Genomic DNA, 24,738 nt, shown 5'->3' on the forward strand with positions numbered 1-24,738 from the left:
TTATGTTTAGATGGGCAATTTTAAGTCCCTTCTGTGACACTTTTGCAAAATGCAAGTTCGGGTACAGGATCATACATGGAATCATTCGATTCAGTTATATCAAAGGCAAGTTTTCCGTATCCAGCTTCTTCAAAGAAACTGTCTATCAGAGGTGGGAGACTGCAGGATATGCAATGCCATTCAGATGTTTTATCCTCCAACAGGTGATTGTATTCAGTCACAGATATGCCAACACAATTTGCGTGATACCATATATCACAGGTGTCGCATCAAATCCCCCTTTGATTCGACCGAACACATTTTGAACAATAGCCACATGGGCATTTAACAAGACCTGGGTTACTGTGAACATCTCCACTGCATATCAGTGACAATAGAAGATAATACCAAAGTGCGGACACAGCTGTTGACGTTCTTGATCTTGGCCTACCTTTGATTTTATCGTGATGAAATGGTACAAAGTTTTCGAGCGCTGACAAGCTTGTGTTTGCAACATTCTTCTTAATGTACAAGTCTTCCAAGGTGGGTGGGTCATACTCACTGGGTACACGAACTTTCACAAAGTTGTGGTTTTCGAAATTAGCTAATATCGAAATAAGAAGCAGAGCACTGTCAAACAACACCAAACACACACGTCGCCATCTTGCATGTATGTCCTATAATTCCCATTAACACTCGCCGTCTTCTACTTTTCACGCGGTTCCGAAATGTAACCTTTGGAAGTTTGTTTGAAAATGTGAAGAGTGCTGGTGGAATTAGAAGAGCATTGATTGAATGAGAAGAGTGCAAGTTGAATTAGAAGAGTGCTGATCGAATTAGAAGAGTGCTGGTGGAATTAGAAGAGTGCTGATCGAATTAGAAGAGTGCTAGTTGAATTAGAAGAGTGCTGATCGAATTAGAAGAGTGCTGGTGGAATTAGAAGAGTGCTGGTGGAATTAGAAGAGCATTGATTGAATGAGAAGAGTGCTAGTTGAATTAGAAGAGTGCAAATTGAATTAGAAGAGTGCTGATCAAATTAGAAGAGTGCTAGTTGAATTAGAAGAGTGCTGATCGAATTAGAAGAGTGCTGGTGGAATTAGAAGAGCATTGATTGAATGAGAAGAGTGCTAGTTGAATTAGAAGAGTGCAAATTGAATTAGAAGAGTGCTGATCGAATTAGAAGAGCGCTGTGCTGGTGGAATTAGAAGAGCATTGATTGAATGAGTAGAGTGCTAGTTGAATTAGAAGAGTGCTGATCAAATTAGAAGAGTGCTGGTGGAATTAGAAGAGTGCTAGTTGAATTAGAAGAGTGCTAGTTGAATTAGAAGAGTGCTGGTGGAATTAGAAGAGCATTGATTGAATGAGAAGAGTGCTAGTTGAATTAGAAGAGTGCTGATCAAATTAGAAGAGTGCTGGTGGAATTAGAAGAGTGCTAGTTGAATTAGAAGAGTGCTAGTTGAATTAGAAGAGTGCTAGTTGAATTAGAAGAGTGCTGATCAAATTAGAAGAGTGCTGGTGGAATTAGAAGAGCATTGATTGAATGAGAAGAGTGCTAGTTGAATGAGAAGAGTGCAAGTTGAATTAGAAGAGTGCTGATTGAATTAGAAGAGTGCTGGTGGAATTAGAAGAGCATTGATTGAATGAGAAGAGTGCAAGTTGAATTACAAGAGTGCAAGTTGAATTAGAAGAGTGCTGATCGAATTAGAAGAGTGCTGCAGGTGGAATTAGAAGAGCTGATCAAATTAGAAGAGTGCTGGTGGAATTAGAAGAGCATTGATTGAATGAGAAGAGCGCTAGTTGAATTAGAAGAGTGCTGATCGAATTAGAAGAGTGCTGGTGGAATTAGAAGAGTGCTGATGGAATTAGAAGAGCATTGATTGAATGAGAAGAGTGCTAGTTGAATTAGAAGAGTGCAAATTGAATTAGAAGAGTGCTAGTTGAATTAGAAGAGTGCTGATCGAATTAGAAGAGCGCTGTGCTGGTGGAATTAGAAGAGCATTGATTGAATGAGTAGAGTGCTAGTTGAATTAGAAGAGTGCTGATCGAATTAGAAGAGTGCTGGTGGAATTAGAAGAGCATTGATTGAATGAGAAGAGTGCTAGTTGAATTAGAAGAGTGCTAGTTGAATTAGAAGAGTGCTGATCGAATTAGAAGAGTGCTGATGGAATTAGAAGAGCATTGATTGAATGAGTAGAGTGCTAGTTGAATTAGAAGAGTGCTGATTGAATTAGAAGAGTGCTAGTTGAATTAGAAGAGTGCTGGTGGAATTAGAAGAGCATTGATTGAATGAGAAGAGTGTTAGTTGAATTACAAGAGTGCAAGTTGAATTAGAAGAGTGCAAGTTGAATTAGAAGAGTGCTGATTGAATTAGAAGAGTGCTGGTGAAATTAGAAGAGCATTGATTGAATGAGAAGAGTGCTAGTTGAATTAGAAGAGTGCTGATCAAATTAGAAGAGTGCTAGTTGAATTAGAAGAGTGCTGATCGAATTAGAAGAGTGCTGGTGGAATTAGAAGAGCATTGATTGAATGAGAAGAGTGCTAGTTGAATTAGAAGAGTGCAAGTTGAATTAGAAGAGTGCTGATTGAATTAGAAGAGTGTTGGTGGAATTAGAAGAGCATTGATTGAATGAGAAGAGTGCTAGTTGAATGAGAAGAGTGCTGATCGAATTAGAAGAGTGCTAGTTGAATTAGAAGAGTGCTGATCGAATTAGAAGAGTGCTGGTGGAATTAGAAGAGCATTGATTGAATGAGAAGAGTGCTAGTTGAATTAGAAGAGTGCTGATCAAATTAGAAGAGTGCTGGTGGAATTAGAAGAGTGCTAGTTGAATTAGAAGAGTGCTGATCAAATGAGAAGAGTGCAAGTTGAATTAGAAGAGTGTTGATCGAATTAGAAGAGTGCTGGTGGAATTAGAAGAGCATTGATTGAATGAGAAGAGCGCTAGTTGAATTAGAAGAGCTCTGGTCGAATTAGAAGAGTGCTGGTGGAATTAGAAGTTAGAGCGATTTGTCATTTTCGGCTATGGTATTAACAGCTTTTGTACAGCTTCTGAATGTGTGGTAATTTAAACAAAACTATATAGCATGTAGTTATTCATGATCATCATGGCTGTGTAATAGGCTTTTGTTACCACTGAAAAGCTGTAAAAATCTCATTAAAACTGCCAAGTACATTTTTAGTAAAATGCTGCAGTAGCTTCACTTATCATTAATTCACCAATAAATTAATATCTCAACCTATCATAGTGTAAGTATGCTGCATTGACCATTACATTATTATAATCATAAATTCTTATCAGTGCATTATGCAAAAGCCTCAATATGCTTTACAAAACTCAAAAATAATAACTTAATATAATAAAGTATCTGCAGTATAATGTCTAAGATAAATACAAAGAAAGACCATAAAAACTTATAAAATCATATGGCATAAATGTATGGCATAAGAATTGTAAAAAAAAAAAACACTCCCATTCACACTGCATGTTCTCCTTAAAGTTTGTTATTATTATAACTTTTGAACTAATTTGAAGAACTGACTTTGTGTTCTAATCATAAACCTTGGTTGTACACAGCCATTACCTTCTGACGTTTCAAGTGATGTCATAAAATATGAAATACAGTGTATTGACACAACAACTAGTGATGAAATCCTCACAGAAGTCATTGGTGCCCTGGTCTCTGAAATCATAATAACATCACTCAAACCATGGAGGGAGTATACTGTTAGAGTTAGAGCACATACTCTACAGTTTCCTGGGCAATACAGTGATCCCCAAACAGTCAGAACACAAGTTGGTGGTGAGTACATCAATATTAACTTTATTGATTGCAGTAGACATATACACTCTAGTTTAGTGATTGACTGCAGTAGGTGTGTATACTGATTTAGTGATTGACTGGAATAGGTGTGTATACTCGTATAGTGATTGACTGCATTTAGGTGTGTATACTGATTTAGTGATTGACTGGAATAGGTGTGTATACTGGTATAGTGATTGACTGCATTAGGTGTACATGAACACTCTGGTTTAGTGATCAACTGCAGTCGGTGTGTACACTGGTTTAGTGATTGACTGGAATAGGTCTGTATACTGGTTTAGTGATTGAGTGCAGTAGGTGTGTATACTGGTTTAGTGATTGAGTGCAGTCAGTGTGTATACAGATTTAGTGATTGAGTGGAATAGGTGTGTTGTATACTGGTTAAGTGACTGACTGCAGTAGGTGTGTATACAGATTTAGTGATTGACTGCAGCAGTTGTGTATACTGATTTAGTGATTGAGTGCAGTCGGTGTGTATACTGGTTTAGTGATTGACTGCAGTAGGTGTGTATACAGATTTAGTGATTGACTGCAGCAGTTGTGTATACTGATTTAGCAATTTAATGCAGTAGGTGTGTATACTGATTTAGTGATTGACTGCAGTCGTGTATACTGGTTTAATGATTAACTGCAGTAGGTGTGTATACTGGTTTAGTGATTGACTGCAGTAGGAATGTATAATACTGGTTTAGTGCATACTGTTAACTGCAGTAGGGGTGTATACCGGTTTAGTGATTAACTGCAGTAGGTGTGTTTTTTTATACATACTGGTATAGTGATTGACTAGTGTACATGAAGATATGTATACCGGTTTAGTGATTAACTGCAGTTAGGTGTGTGCATATATACTGGTTTAGTGATTATCTGCAGTAGATGTGTATAATCATTGAGTGATTGACTGCAGTCGGTGTGTACTTTGGTTTATAGTGACTGTAAGTGTAACTGCAGTAGCTGTGTATACTGTATGACATAGAGTATTATGAATGTCATTCATTGTATTATGTATTTTCCTTACTAATCATTCAACTTTGATCTCTGTAGCTCCCTCTGCACCACCACAGAATCTACAGGCTGGTCCAGTGAGTGGAGATCCTCAGAGGTTATGGGTGTCATGGGAGGTGAGTATAACCTGTTCGGATTGTTAGTCAGTATCTGGTCTGCATTTGCAAGGTAGAACTCTGGCACTGTGTATTTATGCCTGTAAGTACCTGTCCTTTATTTATTTATTTATTAACCATCCAACAGGCATTGCCCAATAACAGGAGGAAAGTTCAGTGTTAATGCAGGAGGAAACCGGAGTACCCGGGGAAAACCTGTGTTGTTCGGTAGAGTCAAACTGAACAACACTCTTCTTACTTACAGCATGGTAAATATAATCAAACCCAGCCAGCCGACACCTGGCGGGTTTGAACCCAGGCTGCAGAGGTAAGAGGCGTACGAGCTAACCGCTCGGCCACCGACAACCCATAGTACTCTAGATCTGCCACTGTCTTTCATAGAACTCGATAGAACTCTGCCACTGCTTGGTAGAAACACAGACAAGTAACACACAGATTGGAAACTAGCCATATCTCCTATTGTCAGAACGTAGCCTCGGGTAAACATTAATCTATTGTCATGGAAATAACTTTCCAACTTGTGAATCTGCCTAAATTCAATATAGTCTCGCATAAATCAACAAACCACACAATACTACGTGATATTTCGATAGGAAAGTTTGCTATTCTACTGACAGAATCATCAAATGTAATAGATGACTTGCAACACTTGAACTCTCATGCGAACTTGAAGCTGACTCAGATCAAATATCGTTGACATGTAAACACATACTGTCTTGTGTTGTCGACAGACACTATATATATTTAAACATGTGTTTGGCATGATACAGGTAATTTTCCAGGTAGACTATTGGCAGTATTGCTACAAAAGTTGCAACATTAGTGTTGCGTCTTTTTACATTGATTGCGACAGGGTACATGCATGTTATGAATCAAAGAAAAACAATGGACTCTCAGTACCATGCTGGAAAGCAAAACATACATTCAGATGACACATTGTTTTTCAAGAAAAATTACAATCATAGTGAAGATATTTTATGATGTGAAGCTAGCTTGCCTTTTTATTAGTTAAAACATCATATCAAAGCATTTTGTATGTTTTCCGTTGTACAGTTTCACTTTGATCATGGTACCATTGTGAGGCCGGTGGGAACTCCACTCCGGTAAATTGATCAGGGAACCTAGTAACAGCTTGTCTGTTCATTTTGACATGGGTGATGAATGCATAGATCCTCATGTAAACGTCAGAAATGTTACGACTATTGAGTGAAGTATGTACTTTTCTGACAAAAATCCAAGTGGGTAGGACGAAAATCCAACAGTGTAATAGAGCCATAGAACACAACATGTTGTCAGAGATTGTTGTACAGTGTGAACTAATTCCATATTTCTGCATTTTTAATCAAATATGTTCATTATACATAATTTTGACCATCCCAAACAAGCAAGTTTTACAAGGCAATAACTCAGCTAAATCTCGCTCGATTTTCAAGCTGTTTCAGCAGCAATTGTCGGCTTCCAGTTGAAAATAACGGTATCGAACCTTTGACCCTTACCGATGATACGGTGCTGTTTAAACAACAAAACATCAATAGTAACCAAAGAGGGACTTCGGTAGGTTTTGGTTGAACGTTGTAGCATACCCCATGCAGGCAAGGATCGAGCTGTTAATCCCCAGATTAACATCTTGAACAATATCCATTACCAATGTGTGTGTTATTTGTCTGTGGTAGAACTCTGCCACTATCCTTGATAGAACACTAGATCTGTCACTGTTCTTGATAGAATTCTGCCACTGTCCTGGGTAAAACTCTGCGACTGTCCTTGGTAGAAGCACAGACAAGTAACACACAGATTGGGAACAAGCCTTCTCCCAATTTCTGAATGTAGCCTCAAGTAAACATTGATCTATTGTCATGGAAATAACTTTCCAACGTGTCAATCTGCCCAAATTCAATACAGTCTTGCATAAATCAACAAATCACATTATACTACGCGATATTTTGATGGGAAAGTTTGCTATTCTACTGGCAGAATCATCAAATGTAATAGACGACTTGCAATATTGACACTCATGCGAACTTGAAGCAGAATCAGCTCAAATATTGGTGACATGTAAACCCATACCATCTGGTGTTGTCGACTGACACTATACATAAACCTGTGTTTGGCATGATGCAGGTACTTCTCCAGGTAGACACATAACACTATTGCAACAAAAGTTGTGACATTAGTGTTGCGTCTTTTTACGTCGATTGCATGTTATGAATCAAAATAAAAACAATTGACTCTCAGTACCATGCCGGAAAGCACAACATACAATCAGACTACACATTGTTTTCCAAAAAGAATTACCATCATACTGAAGATATTTTATGATATGAAGCTAGCTTTCTTTATTAGTTAAAACATCATTTTCAAAGCATTTTATATGTTTACCGTTTCACTTTGATCACCAGTGGGGAACTCTGATAAATTGATCAGGTGGAACCCCGGTAATACTCGATCGGCTTATCGTAATAAGCTACATGCTACACTAATATATGTACATTCATCACCGGCATGTTAAAATACACACACAAGCTGCATAGACCCTCATGTAAACATCCGAAATGTTATGACCATGGAATGAAGTCTATACTTTTCTGACAAAAATCCCAGTGGGTAGGATGAAAATCCCGGAGTGTGACTTACTATAGAGCCATAGAACACAACTGGACCTATAATCAGATTCTGTCATACAGTGTGTAACTTGTTCCATAGTTCTGCATTTTTCAATCAAATATGCACATTATATATTCATAATTTTGAACATCCCAAACAAGCCAGTTTTTAAAGGCCAATAACTCAGCTAAATCTCGCTCGATTTTCAAGCTGTTTCTGCAGAAATTTTGGCTTCTGGTTGAAAATGACACTATTGGACCTTTGACCCTTATCAGTGATGCAGTGTTGTTTAAACAACAACAAAAAACGATAGTGCCCAAAGAGGGACTTCAGTAACTTTCGGCGTAACGTTGAAAGTGCAAGAGACCCTTGTAGCATACCCGAGGCAGGATCCAGCTGATAATCCCCCAATTAACACCTCGGAACAATCCATTTTGCCAATTTGTTGTGTTACTTGTCTGTGGTAGAAGTTACGTTTTGTCTGAAAGATAAGTAAGTATATGTTACTCATTGTTGTGTATAAATGGTAGTAAAGCGCTCCTCTCTCTGGTATATAGTTACATTTTATGTATTTGTATTGTTGGGATTGTCAAATGAAATGAGGAAGATGTAAACTTAGTTGTGGACTTTATTCTTTTAAATTTCTTGCAAAATTTTCATTTCAGGAGGTTATTGCAGAAGAGAGAAATGGCCGGATAGATGGTTATCTCCTTCAGTGTTGGCAGTTTAATCTGTCAGATGCTTTAACTATAAATGTTGCCAATGGAGATCAATACAGAGAAATCAGTAAACTGTCTCCATTCACCCTATATACCATAAGAATACTGGCCTACAACATAATCAGTAATGGACAAAGGAATGGTGGACCTTACACTGAAATGACAACACAAACTGCTGAAGGACGTAGGTGACTTTTCACAAATTTGAAGCCCGCTTTCAGTATTAATGTTAGAAATCAAAGTGTGCTATAGAAAGGTGATTCATCAATCCATGATATTTGGTGGGTGTATTACCTTGGGTATCTAGTTGGGAAATTGTTAAAATCAAAATGATCTTACTATGTGTGATTTGGGTCAAAAATGTGATTTTTGGTCAAAAACTTCTGAGCAGATTGGTCTGAAATTTGGTGGGAACATTCTTAGAGGCGTTTAGATTATGAATTGTTCAGGACATGATGATCCCATCAGTGATATGCAAATTAGGTATAAAAATGTGTCTTTTGGGTCAAAAATTGAGCAGATTGGGCTGAAATTTAATAGGAATGCATCTGGGGGGTGTATATGAAGATATATTAAGCATATAATCATATAATCAGTGATATCCAAATTAGGTATAAAAATGTGAATTTTGGTCAAAAACTTATATCTTAAAAAGTGCTTGGTCAATGAGACTGAAACTTGGTGAGATGTTTCTAGAAGGGTTATTCTGCTAATTTTCTTCAAAACATTTTGACACAATTGGCCCTAGCAAACAACCACACCCTTAGCAACGACCAAATGGCAGTATATTTTGGTCAGATAACAACATTATCTGGTAGGCAAGTGAGTAAACATTCAAAAAATGTATGCAAATATCCCTACCAACCATGGCCACGCCCATAGCAACAGCCAAACTGTTGTGTATTTCACAAAGATATGAACAGGGATTCTTAGACAAGGGAACAAAAATTCAAAAAAAGTATGCAAATATGCCTAACAACAAGACCATGTTCATGGTAATAGTCAAATGATCATATATATTGTAAAGATAACAACAGGTATTAATAGACAAGTGAATAAACATTCAAAACAATTATGTAAATGTGCCTAGTAACAAGACCATGCCCATAGCAACAGCCAAATGATCACATATTGCAAAGATAACAATGGATTAATGGACAAACTGAATAAACATTAAAAAATGTATGCAAACATGCCTAGCAACAAGACCACGCCCATAACATTAACCAAATGATCACATATATTGCAAAGACAACTCCAGGGATTCATAGACAAGTGAACGAACATTCAAAAAATTGTATACAAATATGTCTACCAACAACCACACCATAGCAACAAGCAAATAATCATGTATGTTGCAAAGATAAAAACAGGTTTGATAGGCAACTGGATTATTATTCAGCAAATGAACACCTAGCATGGATGAGCAGTGCAGGTGGGTAAACATTCTTAAAAACTGTACAGTTGTGCTACAACACCAGTTGTGATATTTTTATGCCATGCAAAGCATTTCTGTTATAATTGCTCTAAAAAAAGAAAGAGGGAGTCGGCTGGTGGATTTAAAGTTGTATAGTACATCGGTGGCCAAGTGGTTAAACCACTTGCCTCTTACCACTGCGGTCGGGGTTCGAACCCCATTCAGGGTTCGATTAAATTTGCCATGCTGTAAGTAAGAAGAGTGTCGTTCAGTTTGACTCTACCGAACAACGCAGGTTTTCCCCGGGTACTCCGGTTTCCTCCTGCATTAACACTGAACCCATGAGGGATGGCCCTCACTGGACTTCTTGGGAGACAAGTGTTTAAATGCTTAAAGAACTATCCAGTGTAAATAAAGATTATTATTATTATTATTACAGAAACAAAGGGATCAGTAATTTCAAGTTGTTAGTATTGTGGGAAAAGTGCAAGGGATAAGTTGAAAAGTTCTAAAGTTGTATATATTGTGGAAAGTGGAAATCAAGATAGAAAAACAATAATCATCTCAATATTTGTCAAGACTTGATTGATTAGCAAAAAGTCATATCCATGCTACATTACAATTTTTATGATAGAGTAGTGAATGAAAAATCTATGTAATCATATGATTGTCTTTTGTTTTTGAAGGCAATTTAAGAAGTAAATACTTATTGCATAGTATAGAAAGTGATTATAAACAGTGGAAAAGATATAGAAAGTGATTATAAACAGTGGAGAGGATATTATAGAAAGTGATTATAAACAGTGGAGAGGATATTATGGAAAGTGATTATAAACAGTGAAGAAGATATTATAGAAAGTGATTATAAACAGTGGAGAGGATATTATAGAAAGTGATTATAAACAGTGAAAAGGATATTATAGAAAGTGATTATAAACAGTGGAGAGGATATTATAGAAAGTGATTATAAACAGTGGAGAGGATATTATAGAAAGTGATTATAAACAGTGGAGAGGATATTATAGAAAGTGATTATAAACATTGGAAAGGATATTATAGAAAGTGATTATAAACAGTGGAGAGGATATTATAGAAAGTGATTATAAACAGTGGAGAGGATATTATAGAAAGTGATTATAAACAGTGGAGAGGATATTATAGAAAGTGATTATAAACATTGGAAAGGATATTATAGAAAGTGATTATAAACAGTGGAGAAGATATTATAGAAAGTGATTATAAACATTGGAAAGGATATTATAGAAAGTTATTATAAACAGTGAAGAAGATATTATAGAAAGTGATTATAAACAGTGGAGAGGATATTATAGAAAGTGATTATAAACAGTGAAGAAGATATTATAGAAAGTGATTATAAACATTGGAAAGGATATTATAGAAAGTTATTATAAACAGTGAAGAAGATATTATAGAAAGTGATTATAAACAGTGGAGAGGATATTATAGAAAGTGATTATAAACAGTGGAGAGGATATTATAGAAAGTGATTATAAACATTGGAAAGGATATTATAGAAAGTGATTATAAACAGTGAAGAAGATATTATAGAAAGTGATTATAAACATTGGAAAGGATATTATAGAAAGTTATTATAAACAGTGAAGAAGATATTATAGAAAGTGATTATAAACAGTGGAGAGGATATTATAGAAAGTGATTATAAACAGTGCAGAGGATATTATAGAAAGTGATTATAAACAGTGGAAAAGATATAGAAAGTGATTATAAACAGTGGAAAGGATATTATAGAAAGTGATTATAAACAGTGGAGAGGATATTATAGAAAGTGATTATAAACAGTGGAGAGGATATTATAGAAAGTTATTATAAACAGTGGAAAGGATATTATAGAAAGTGATTATAAACAGTGGAGAAGATATTATAGAAAGTTATTATAAACAGTGGAAAGGATATAGCAAGTGATTATAAACTGGAGAGGATATTATAGAAAGTGATTATAAACAGTGGAGAGGATATTATAGAAAGTGATTATAAACAGTGGAGAGGATATTATAGAAAGTGATTATAAACATTGGAAAGGATATTATAGAAAGTGATTATAAACAGTGGAGAAGATATTATAGAAAGTGATTATAAACATTGGAAAGGATATTATAGAAAGTTATTATAAACAGTGAAGAAGATATTATAGAAAGTGATTATAAACAGTGGAGAGGATATTATAGAAAGTGATTATAAACAGTGAAGAAGATATTATAGAAAGTGATTATAAACATTGGAAAGGATATTACAGAAAGTTATTATAAACAGTGAAGAAGATATTATAGAAAGTGATTATAAACAGTGGAGAGGATATTATAGAAAGTGATTATAAACAGTGGAGAGGATATTATAGAAAGTGATTATAAACATTGGAAAGGATATTATAGAAAGTGATTATAAACAGTGAAGAAGATATTATAGAAAGTGATTATAAACATTGGAAAGGATATTATAGAAAGTTATTATAAACAGTGAAGAAGATATTATAGAAAGTGATTATAAACAGTGGAGAGGATATTATAGAAAGTGATTATAAACAGTGCAGAGGATATTATAGAAAGTGATTATAAACAGTGGAAAAGATATAGAAAGTGATTATAAACAGTGGAAAGGATATTATAGAAAGTGATTATAAACAGTGGAGAGGATATTATAGAAAGTGATTATAAACAGTGGAGAGGATATTATAGAAAGTTATTATAAACAGTGGAAAGGATATTATAGAAAGTGATTATAAACAGTGGAGAAGATATTATAGAAAGTTATTATAAACAGTGGAAAGGATATAGCAAGTGATTATAAACTGGAGAGGATATTATAGAAAGTGATTATAAACAGTGGAGAGGATATTATAGAAAGTGATTATAAACAGTGGAGAGGATATTATAGAAAGTTATTATAAACAGTGGAAAAGATATAGAAAGTGATTATAAACAGTGGAGAGGATATTATAGAAAGTTATAAACAGTGAAGAAGATATTATAGAAAGTGATTATAAACAATAGAGGATATTATAGAAAGTGATTATAAACAGTGGAAAAGATATAGAAAGTGATTATAAACAGTGGAGAGGATATTATAGAAAGTGATTATAAACAGTGGAGAAGATATTATAGAAAGTGATTATAAACAGTGGAAAGGATATTATAGAAAGTGATTATAAACAGTGGAGAAGATATTATAGAAAGTGATTATAAACAGTGGAGAGGATATTATAGAAAGTGATTATAAACAGTGGAGAGGATTTTATAGAAAGTTATTATAAACAGTGGAAAAGATATAGAAAGTGATTATAAACAGTGGAGAGGATATTATAGAAAGTGATTATAAACAGTGGAGAAGATATTATAGAAAGTGATTATAAACAGTGGAGAGGATATTATAGAAAGTGATTATAAACGGTGAAAAGGATATTATAGAAAGTGATTATAAACATTGGAGAGTCTATTATATAAAGTGATTATAATCAGTGGAGAGGATATTATAGAAAGTGATTATAAACGGTGAAAAGGATATTATAGAAAGTGATTATAAACATTGGAGAGTCTATTATATAAAGTGATTATAATCAGTGGAGAGGATATTATAGAAAGTGATTATAAACAGTGGAGAGGATTTTATAGAAAGTGATTATAAATGGTGAAAAGGATATTATAGAAAGTGATTATAAATGGTGAAAAGGATATTATAGAAAGTGATTATAAACATTGGAGAGGATATTATAGAAAGTGATTATAAACATTGGAGAGGATATTATAGAAAGTGATTAGAAATGGTGAAAAGGATATTATAGAAAGTGATTATAAACTGGAGGATTTTATAGAAAGTGATTATAAACAGTGGAGAGAATATTATAGAAAGTGATTATAAACAGTGCAGAGGATATTATAGAAAGTGATTATAAACATTGGAGAGGATATTATAGAAAGTGATTATAAACAGTGAAGAAGATATTATAGAAAGTGATTATAAACAGTGGAGAGGATTTTATAGAAAGTGATTATAAACAGTGGAGAGGATATTATAGAAAGTGATTATAAACAGTGGAGAGGATATTATAGCAAGTGATTATAAACATTGGAGAGGATATTATAAAAAGTGATTATAAACAGTGGAGAAGATATTATAGAAAGTGATTATAAACAGTGAAGAAGATATTATAGCAAGTGATTATAAACAGTGGAGAGGATTTTATAGAAAGTTATTATAAACAGTGGAAAGGATATTATAGAAAGTGATTATAAACAGTGAAGAAGATATTATAGCAAGTGATTATAAACAGTGGAGAGGATATTATAGAAAGTGATTATAAACAGTGGAAAGGATATTATAGAAAGTGATTATAAACAGGGGAGAGGATATTATAGAAAGTGATTGTAAATGGTGAAAAGGATATTATAGAAAGTGATTATAAACATTGGAGAGGATATTATAGAAAGTGATTATAAACAGTGGAGAGGATATTATAGAAAGTGATTATAAACATTGGAGAGGATATTATAGAAAGTGATTATAAACAGTGAAGAAGATATTATAGAAAGTGATTATAAACAGTGGAGAGGATTTTATAGAAAGTGATTATAAACAGTGGAGAGGATATTATAGAAAGTGATTATAAACAGTGAAGAAGATATTATAGAAAGTGATTATAAACTGTGGAGAGGATTTTATAGAAAGTGATTATAAACAGTGGAGAGGATATTATAGAAAGTGATTATAAACAGTGGAGAGGATATTATAGCAAGTGATTATAAACATTGGAGAGGATATTATAGAAAGTGATTATAAACAGTGAAGAAGATATTATAGAAAGTGATTATAAACAGTGGAGAGGATTTTATAGAAAGTGATTATAAACAGTGGAGAGGATATTATGGAAAGTGATTATAAACAGTGGAGAGGATATTATAGCAAGTGATTATAAACATTGGAGAGGATATTATAGAAAGTGATTATAAACAGTGGAGAAGATATTATAGAAAGTGATTATAAACAGTGAAGAAGATATTATAGCAAGTGATTATAAACAGTGGAGAGGATATTATAGAAAGTGATTATAAACAGTGGAAAGGATATTATAGAAAGTGATTATAAACAGGGGAGAGGATATTATAGAAAGTGATTATAAATGGTGAAAAGGATATTATAGAAAGTGATTATAAACATTGGAGAGGATATTATAGAAAGTGATTATAAACAGTGGAGAGGATATTATAGAAAGTGATTATAAACATTGGAGAGGATATTATAGAAAGTGATTATAAACAGTGAAGAAGATATTATAGAAAGTGATTATAAACAGTGGAGAGGATTTTATAGAAAGTGATTATAAACAGTGGAGAGGATATTATAGAAAGTGATTATAAACAGTGGAGAGGATATTATAGCAAGTGATTATAAACATTGGAGAGGATATTATAGAAAGTGATTATAAACAGTGGAGAAGATATTATAGAAAGTGATTATAAACAGTGAAGAAGATATTATAGCAAGTGATTATAAACAGTGGAGAGGATATTATAAAAAGTGATTATAAACAGTGGAAAGGATATTATAGAAAGTGATTATAAACAGGGGAGAGGATATTATAGAAAGTGATTGTAAATGGTGAAAAGGATATTATAGAAAGTGATTATAAATGGTGAAAAGGATATTATAGAAAGTGATTATAAACATTGGAGATGATATTATAGAAAGTGATTGTAAATGTTGGAGAGAATATTATAGCAAGTGATTATAAATGGTGAAAAGGATATAGAAAGTGATTATAAATGGTGAAGAGGATATTATAGAAAGTCATTATAAACATTGGAGATGATATTATAGAAAGTGATTATAAACGTTGGAGAGAATATTATAGCAAGTGATTATAAACAGTGGAGAGGATATTATAGAAAGTGATTATAAACAGTGGAGAGGATATTATAGCAAGTGATTATAAACAGTGGAGAGGATATTATAGCAAGTGATTATAAACAGTGGAGATGATATTATAGAAAGTGATTATAAACGTTGGAGAGAATATTATAGCAAGTGATTATAAACAGTGGAGAGGATATTATAGCAAGTGATTATAAACAGTGGAGAGGATATTATAGAAAGTGATTATAAACAGTGGAGAGGATATTATAGCAAGTGATTATAAACAGTGGAAAGGATATTATTGAAAGTGATTATAAACATTGGAGAGGATTTTATAGAAAGTGATTATAAACAGTGGAGAGGATATTATAGAAAGTGATTATAAACATTGGAGAGGATTTTATAGAAAGTGATTATAAACAGTGGAGAGGATTTTATAGAAAGTGATTATAAACATTGGAGAGGATTTTATAGAAAGTGATTATGAACAGTGGAGAGGATTTTATAGAAAGTGATTATAAACATTGGAGAGGATTTTATAGAAAGTGATTATAAACAGTGGAGAGGATATTATAGAAAGTGATTATAAACAGTGAAAAGGATATTATAGAAAGTGATTATAAACAGTGGAGAGGATTTGATAGAAAGTGATTATAAACAGTGGAGAGGATATTATAGAAAGTGATTATAAACAGTGAAAAGGATATTATAGAAAGTGATTATAAACAGTGGAGAGGATTTTATAGCAAGTGATTATAAACAGTGGAAAGGATATTATAGAAAGTGATTATAAACAGTGGAGAAGATATTATAGAAAGTGATTATAAACAGTGGAGAAGATATTATAGCAAGTGATTATAAACAGTGGAGAGGATTTTATAGCAAGTGATTATAAACAGTGGAAAAGATATTATTGAAAGTGATTATAAACATTGGAAAGGATATTATAGAAAGTGATTATAAACAGTGGAAAGGATATTATAGAAAGTGATTATAAACATTGGAAAGGATATTATAGAAAGTGATTATAAACAGTGGAGAGGATATTATAGAAAGTGATTATAAACGTTGGAGAGAATATTATAGCAAGTGATTATAAACAGTGGAGAGGATTTTATAGAAAGTGATTATAAACAGTGGAAAAGATATAGAAAGTGATTATAAACAGTGGAGAGGATTTTATAGAAAGTGATTATAAACAGTGGAGAGGATTTTATAGAAAGTGATTATAAACAGTGGAGAGGATATTATTGAAAGTGATTATGAACAGTGGAGAAGATATTATAGAAAGTGATTATAAACAGTGGAAAGGATATTATTGAAAGTGATTATGAACAGTTGAGGGAGTATTATAGAAAGTTATTATAAACATTGGAGAGGATTTTATAGAAAGTGATTATAAACAGTGGAGAGGATATTATAGAAAGTGATTATAAACAGTGGAGAGGATATTATAGCAAGTGATTATAAACATTGGAGAGGATATTATAAAAAGTGATTATAAACAGTGGAGAAGATATTATAGAAAGTGATTATAAACAGTGAAGAAGATATTATAGCAAGTGATTATAAACAGTGGAGAGGATTTTATAGAAAGTTATTATAAACAGTGGAAAGGATATTATAGAAAGTGATTATAAACAGTGAAGAAGATATTATAGCAAGTGATTATAAACAGTGGAGAGGATATTATAGAAAGTGATTATAAACAGTGGAAAGGATATTATAGAAAGTGATTATAAACAGGGGAGAGGATATTATAGAAAGTGATTGTAAATGGTGAAAAGGATATTATAGAAAGTGATTATAAACATTGGAGAGGATATTATAGAAAGTGATTATAAACAGTGGAGAGGATATTATAGAAAGTGATTATAAACATTGGAGAGGATATTATAGAAAGTGATTATAAACAGTGAAGAAGATATTATAGAAAGTGATTATAAACAGTGGAGAGGATTTTATAGAAAGTGATTATAAACAGTGGAGAGGATATTATAGAAAGTGATTATAAACAGTGAAGAAGATATTATAGAAAGTGATTATAAACTGTGGAGAGGATTTTATAGAAAGTGATTATAAACAGTGGAGAGGATATTATAGAAAGTGATTATAAACAGTGGAGAGGATATTATAGCAAGTGATTATAAACATTGGAGAGGATATTATAGAAAGTGATTATAAACAGTGAAGAAGATATTATAGAAAGTGATTATAAACAGTGGAGAGGATTTTATAGAAAGTGATTATAAACAGTGGAGAGGATATTATGGAAAGTGATTATAAACAGTGGAGAAGATATTATAGCAAGTGATTATAAACATTGGAGAGGATATTATAGAAAGTGATTATAAACAGTGGAGAAGATATTATAGAAAGTGATTATAAACAGTGAAGAAGATATTATAGCAAGTGATTATAAACAGTGGAGAGGATATTATAGAAAGTGATTATAAACAGTGGAAAGGATATTATAGAAAGTGATTATAAACAGTGAAGAAGATATTATAGAAAGTGATTATAAACAGTGGAGAGGATATTATAGAAAGTGATTATAAACATTGGAGAGGATATTATAGAAAGTGATTATAAACAGTGAAGAAGATATTATAGAAAGTGATTATAAACAGTGGAGAGGATTTTATAGAAAGTGATTATAAACAGTGGAGAGGATATTATAGAAAGTGATTATAAACAGTGGAGAGGATATTATAGCAAGTGATTATAAACATTGGAGAGGATATTATAGAAAGTGATTATAAACAGTGGAGAAGATATTATAGAAAGTGATTATAAACAGTGAAGAAGATATTATAGCAAGTGATTATAAACAGTGGAGAGGATATTATAGAAAGTGATTATAAACAGTGGAAAGGATATTATAGAAAGTGATTATAAACAGGGGAGAGGATATTATAGAAAGTGATTGTAAATGGTGAAAAGGATATTATAGAAAGTGATTATAAATGGTGAAAAGGATATTATAGAAAGTGATTATAAACATTGGAGATGATATTATAGAAAGTGATTGTAAATGTTGGAGAGAATATTATAGCAAGTGATTATAAATGGTGAAAAGGATATAGAAAGTGATTATAAATGGTGAAGAGGATATTATAGAAAGTCATTATAAACATTGGAGATGATATTATAGAAAGTGATTATAAACGTTGGAGAGAATATTATAGCAAGTGATTATAAACAGTGGAGAGGATATTATAGAAAGTGATTATAAACAGTGGAGAGGATATTATAGCAAGTGATTATAAACAGTGGAAAGGATATTATTGAAAGTGATTATGAACAGTGGAGAGGATATTATAGCAAGTGATTATAAACATTGGAGAGGATTTTATAGAAAGTGATTATAAACAGTGGAGAGGATATTATAGAAAGTGATTATAAACAGTGAAAAGGATATTATAGAAAGTGATTATAAACAGTGGAGAGGATTTGATAGAAAGTGATTATAAACAGTGGAGAGGATATTATAGAAAGTGATTATAAACAGTGAAAAGGATATTATAGAAAGTGATTATAAACAGTGGAGAGGATTTTATAGCAAGTGATTATAAACAGTGGAAAGGATATTATAGAAAGTGATTATAAACAGTGGAGAAGATATTATAGAAAGTGATTATAAACAGTGGAGAAGATATTATAGCAAGTGATTATAAACAGTGGAGAGGATTTTATAGCAAGTGATTATAAACAGTGGAAAAGATATTATTGAAAGTGATTATAAACAGTGGAAAGGATATTATAGAAAGTGATTATAAACATTGGAAAGGATATTATAGAAAGTGATTATAAACAGTGGAGAGGATATTATAGAAAGTGATTATAAACGTTGGAGAGAATATTATAGCAAGTGATTATAAACAGTGGAGAGGATTTTATAGAAAGTGATTATAAACAGTGGAAAAGATATAGAAAGTGATTATAAACAGTGGAGAGGATATTATAGAAAGTGATTATAAACAGTGGAAAGGATATTATTGAAAGTGATTATGAACAGTTGAGGGGGTATTATAGAAAGTTATTATAAACATTGGAGAGGATTTTATAGAAAGTGATTATAAACAGTGGAGAGGATATTATAGAAAGTGATTATAAACAGTGGAAAGGATATTATAGAAAGTGATTATAAACAGTGGAGAGGATATTATAGAAAGTGATTATAAACGTTGGAGAGAATATTATAGCAAGTGATTATAAACAGTGGAGAGGATTTTAAAGAAAGTGATTATAAACAGTGGAAAAGATATAGAAAGTGATTATAAACAGTGGAGAGGATTTTATAGAAAGTGATTATAAACAGTGGAGAGGATTTTATAGAAAGTGATTATAAACAGTGGAGAGGATATTATTGAAAGTGATTATGAACAGCGGAGAAGATATTATAGAAAGTGATTATAAACAGTTGAGAGGATATTATAGAAAGTGATTATAAACAGTGGAGAGGATTTTATAGAAAGTGATTATAAACAGTTGAGAGGATATTATAGAAAGTGATTATAAACAGTGGAGAGGATTTTATAGAAAGTGATTATAAACAGTGGAGAGGATATTATAGAAAGTAAATATAAACAGTGGAGAGGATATTATAGAAAGTGATTATAAACATCGGAGAGGATATTATAGAAAGTGATTATAAATATTGGAGAGGATATTATAGAAAGTGATTATAAACAGGATATATTATAGAAAGTGATTATAAACAGTGGAGAGGATTTTATAGAAAGTGATTATAAACAGGGGAGAGGATATTATAGAAAGTGATTATAAACAGTGAAGAAGATATTATAGAAAGTGATTATAAACAGTGGAGAGGATATTATAGAAAGTGATTATAAACAGTGGAAAGGATATTATAGAAAGTAAATATAAACAGTGGAGAGGATATTATAGAAAGTGATTATAAACATCGGAGAGGATATTATAGAAAGTGATTATAAATATTGGAGAGGATATTATAGAAAGTGATTATAAATATTGGAGAGGATATTATAGAAAGTGATTATAAACAGTGGAGAGGATATTATAGAAAGTGATTATAAACAGTGGAGAGGATATTATAGCAAGTGATTATAAACAGGATATATTATAGAAAGTGATTATAAACAGGATATATTATAGAAAGTGATTGTAAACCTTTTTGAATTTCCAATTTGACTGAGTGACTCGCGACGGTTACATGAATATTTAAATTGGAAATTCAAATAGGTAGCCCGCGTGTTTTAAACGTTTGCAACAAGCTTTAAAAATGACAAGATTCCACAGAGCAACAACTCAGGAATCGTCGGGATTTCAGCCTTTGTGTTCATTTTGCTGTCAATTTCGCCTGGTAAAATGTGAGTTCTAAGCATATTTGTTCTAGCGAGGTGGATTTTTGACTGATCTGAAGTCAAATTATGGCATATTTTTTTCAGGATACGAAAATTATAATAGTACTCGCTTTTGGGTATGGATGTTGATCAGTCTCAACCCTTTTGGGTTATTTCCAGATGTGACCATGTGGGGGGGGGGGGGGGGTAGTGTTTGTTCGTTGGTTTGTTGTCATTTACTCATGTATGTATCTACTCATGTGTCGGTTTATTTTGTTTGTTTTTGTTTGTTTGTTTGTCTGTTTATTTGTTTTGTTTATTTGTTTGTTTACTCGTTTATTTGTTTGTGTGTATATTTGTTTTTACTTGTTTGTGTTTTGTCTGTTTATTTGTTTACTTGTTTGTTTGTATTTGTAAACAAAACTAACTGAGCCTGAGCTCCCTGTGGCTAGACTCTTCTTTCTTTGTCAGCTAATCGTTTCTCCTTTTCTAACTCATATTGAAGAGATAAAAGGTCGAGTTTAGTTTGAACATCTTTTACTTCAGCACCAGCAACAACCCCGTCCCTACTCCTGGGTTCAAAATCCCTTTCAAGTTTGATTCCATCCAAGTGATATTGTTGACCCATTGGAGTCAACAAGGGCATTGTCGGCTATGAGAGAGACCCCCCCCCCCCATTAACTGGAGTGTCTTGTCTTTTGTTTGACATGACTACACAGGGTGAAACCACTTCAAACTCAACGCACACTCACACCGCAGGTTATACCAACAATATACTCTCTTAACACTATGCTGCCACCACTCTTCTGCAATGTTATCGCCCACTGTAAGGTTTATCAAATCCCGCAGATTAGATCAAATCTCAGACCACTTCGTTAGTGGTCTGAGATCAAATAGAGATCTCGACTCACCCTCAGCAACAGTATCACCCAGTACTGACACCCAGATGTTTACGTGTATAATTTCACTGTTTTCCCAAACCAATCCCCACTAAACCTTAATATGTTGTAGCAACATACACTTCCTAAAGATAATGGATAGTAACCCTATTGTCTCCGAGATATTTTTTCCACTTAGCTTATGTAACTTTGTGTACTTACTTGGGTTTGGCTTACAGCCTCACTGGATACAGCATCAAAGCATTCCAAAATAAATTCACACACAGAAATGAAAGGAAAAAAATAAAAATCTCAGAAAATTTATTTGGCAATGTTTTATGAATAAATGCACAGAGTTGTCACGATAAAGTTCTTTAATCAGCTCTCCAAAGCTCCAAAGTTAGTCCAGCTAATCGAGCCCCTCTCAACTGCAACCCCTGAGCAAGTCCTTTATCACATGTTGCATTGTGGATAACTATTTCCCTTTGACGATGAAGTTTTCTTTCAATGGTTCCAGATAGCTAACCCCAACTGTGTTGTACTATCCCAAAGATTGAACACCCTTCAATGGTCTTCCACTACTGTTTCACTGTGTCTCAGCTTTAGATGAGTTTCAAATACAGCTTCCGGCTTCTGTGACTTTATCACGCGTATAAGCTCACACCAGAATTCCACAGTACTGTATCAAACTCCACCTCTTGCTTCAGACAAAACTACACTGAGTTTCTCAGCAAACAGCAGTTAGATTTATGGATCACCAAGTTTGTTTTTTTCTTCGAGACCTAGAAATTTTACTGGGTCAGCGATGTCTTCTCAGGGAAGCAGTCGACTCACTGTGCAGTGGTGATCAACTTGGCCTGACTAGGCCTGGGGCATCTTTACCTCATCATGCTGAAAAAGAAGCACATCCCGCCCAAACCCTCAGTGCTACTTCCGGTGATCTTAAGGGGAAATTTCAAGGATCGTGTACTAGATTGAGTTGCGATGAACTGACGCCAAAAGAGGTACCAGTTAAACATTCATCTACTGATGATGTGCCATTACTACACACTCTGGAAAACATTGAACAATTACTTAGCCGTTTACCCACCTTGGGCCCATCGAAGTGAAGTACTGCCTCCAGTGAGTGTTCTAACCAACAATGTAACACTTTCCCTGATGCTTTTGTGCCCAACATCACTCCATACTCTGTCCCTGTGAACTAATCTGCCTTGACAACAGTAAACAAGCAAAAGAGTTGATGAGATAAGTTGGGCTCAATTTTGGGAAGGAGATATGAGAATTTTGAATATTATGATCGATCAGAACTCTGACAAAATTAGCGGATACGTTCAAAATCTGATGTTCATAGCAAGTAAGGCCAGTATAATACAAAGCAAATGCCTGTATGTTGTACGACAACAAGTGCCGTGATGACATTGAGCGTACAGTGTACACATGTTGCCTGAGTGGAAACAAGACTGTTTTGGTGTGAATGGCTAGTCCCAAGGGGCAACAAACATATGCTATTGCCCAAATAATGTCAGTCAACATGTGTTTTATAATAACACACCAAACAAGAACCATACATCACAACACACTAAAATAATTATGACAAACTTCTCCATTCTATAACTGTGAGAGTTGTCCCAATGGCACAATAGTTCTCCAAAATACCAACCGCTGTCTTGATTACTGTCTTTGTTTTTTAGTCCCCGCCGGACGAAGTCCGGGACGGGGACTTATGGATTGGGTTCCGTCTGTCCGTGCATCCATGCGTCTGTCCGTGCGTCCGTCCATCCGTCTGTCCGCAGCTGTTTCTTGGAGATGCCTGGACTGATTTTTTTAAAATTTGGTACAGGGACAACATACAATGGCATACATATGCACGTCAATTTGTTTCATGATACGATCCAATATGGCCGCCTGGCAGCCATTTTGTTTGCGAATTTTCATGTCCAAAGCCATAACTCAGACATGCTTGAACAGATCTCATACAAAGTTGGTATTAGGACAGTGTTCTATGACATACATGTGCATATCCGTTTTCGTCGTGATACGATCCAATATGGCTGCCTGGCAGCCATTTTGTTTGCAAATTTTCATGTCCAAAGCCATAACTCAGACATGCTTAAACAGATCTCATTCAAAGTTGGCATTAGGACAGTGTTCTATGACATACTTGTGCATATCCATTTTCGTCATGATACGATCCAATATGGCTGCCTGGCAGCCATTTTGTTTGTGAATTTTCCATGTCCAAAGCCATAACTCAGACATGCTTGAACAGATCTCATTCAAAGTTGGTATTAGGACAGTGTTCTATGACATACATGTGCATATCCATTTTTGTCGTGATACGATCCAATATGGCTGCCTGGCAGCCATTTTGTTTGTGAATTTTCCTTGTCCAAAGCCATTACTAAGACATGCTTGAACAGATCTCATTCAAAGTTGGTAATAGGACAGCGTTCTATGACATACATGTGCATATCCATTTTCGTCATGATACGATCCAATATATGGCTGCCTGGCAGCCATTTTGTTTGTGAATTTTCCATGTCCAAAGCCATAACTCAGACTCCATTTTCATCGTGATATGATCCCCCATACCCAACCAATCCTTTATTGTTGTAGGCATATTCCATGTCCAACAAGCACACACAACATATCTAAGTCTGTTTGATTTAGGTTCACAAATGTTGTTGCGTGATCAGAGTAGTGATAATTCCTTAAAACCTAATTATAGCGGGGACTATGTTATTCTCAATGACTTGTTTAGAGTCTTTCTCAGAGACAATGTTGGCCAGTTCTTCTTCTGAAATTTCGATGAATCGAGAATACAATTCACTGCTTTGGCTGCTGCTTGCGGTTGTAGTTGCAGACGAGCCAGACATATTTACAATTTGTTGTTCTTTGAAAGTGATGTCTGTATTCACACACATAGATGACGTCATCATGAGGCACTAATCAATGGAGTTCTATTAATTAGTGCCTGCTACGTCATTTATC

The 24,738-nt window shown here is 33.7% G+C and overlaps 1 protein-coding gene across 1 annotated transcript in view; it reads left to right on the plus strand.

The window, feature by feature from the left end:
• Nucleotides 1-24,738, plus strand: part of LOC144440776 (uncharacterized) — a 141,095-nt gene that overhangs the window by 19,183 nt on the left and 97,174 nt on the right. Inside the window, exons 5-7 of the mRNA XM_078130155.1 lie at nucleotides 3,552-3,777; nucleotides 4,840-4,916; nucleotides 8,186-8,423. Of these exons, the coding sequence (XP_077986281.1) occupies nucleotides 3,552-3,777; nucleotides 4,840-4,916; nucleotides 8,186-8,423 (541 nt within the window). The remainder of the gene's footprint in view (nucleotides 1-3,551; nucleotides 3,778-4,839; nucleotides 4,917-8,185; nucleotides 8,424-24,738) is intronic.

Source organism: Glandiceps talaboti, chromosome 10, assembly GCF_964340395.1.
Source record: "Glandiceps talaboti chromosome 10, keGlaTala1.1, whole genome shotgun sequence".
Taxonomy (NCBI): Eukaryota; Metazoa; Hemichordata; class Enteropneusta; family Spengelidae; genus Glandiceps; species Glandiceps talaboti.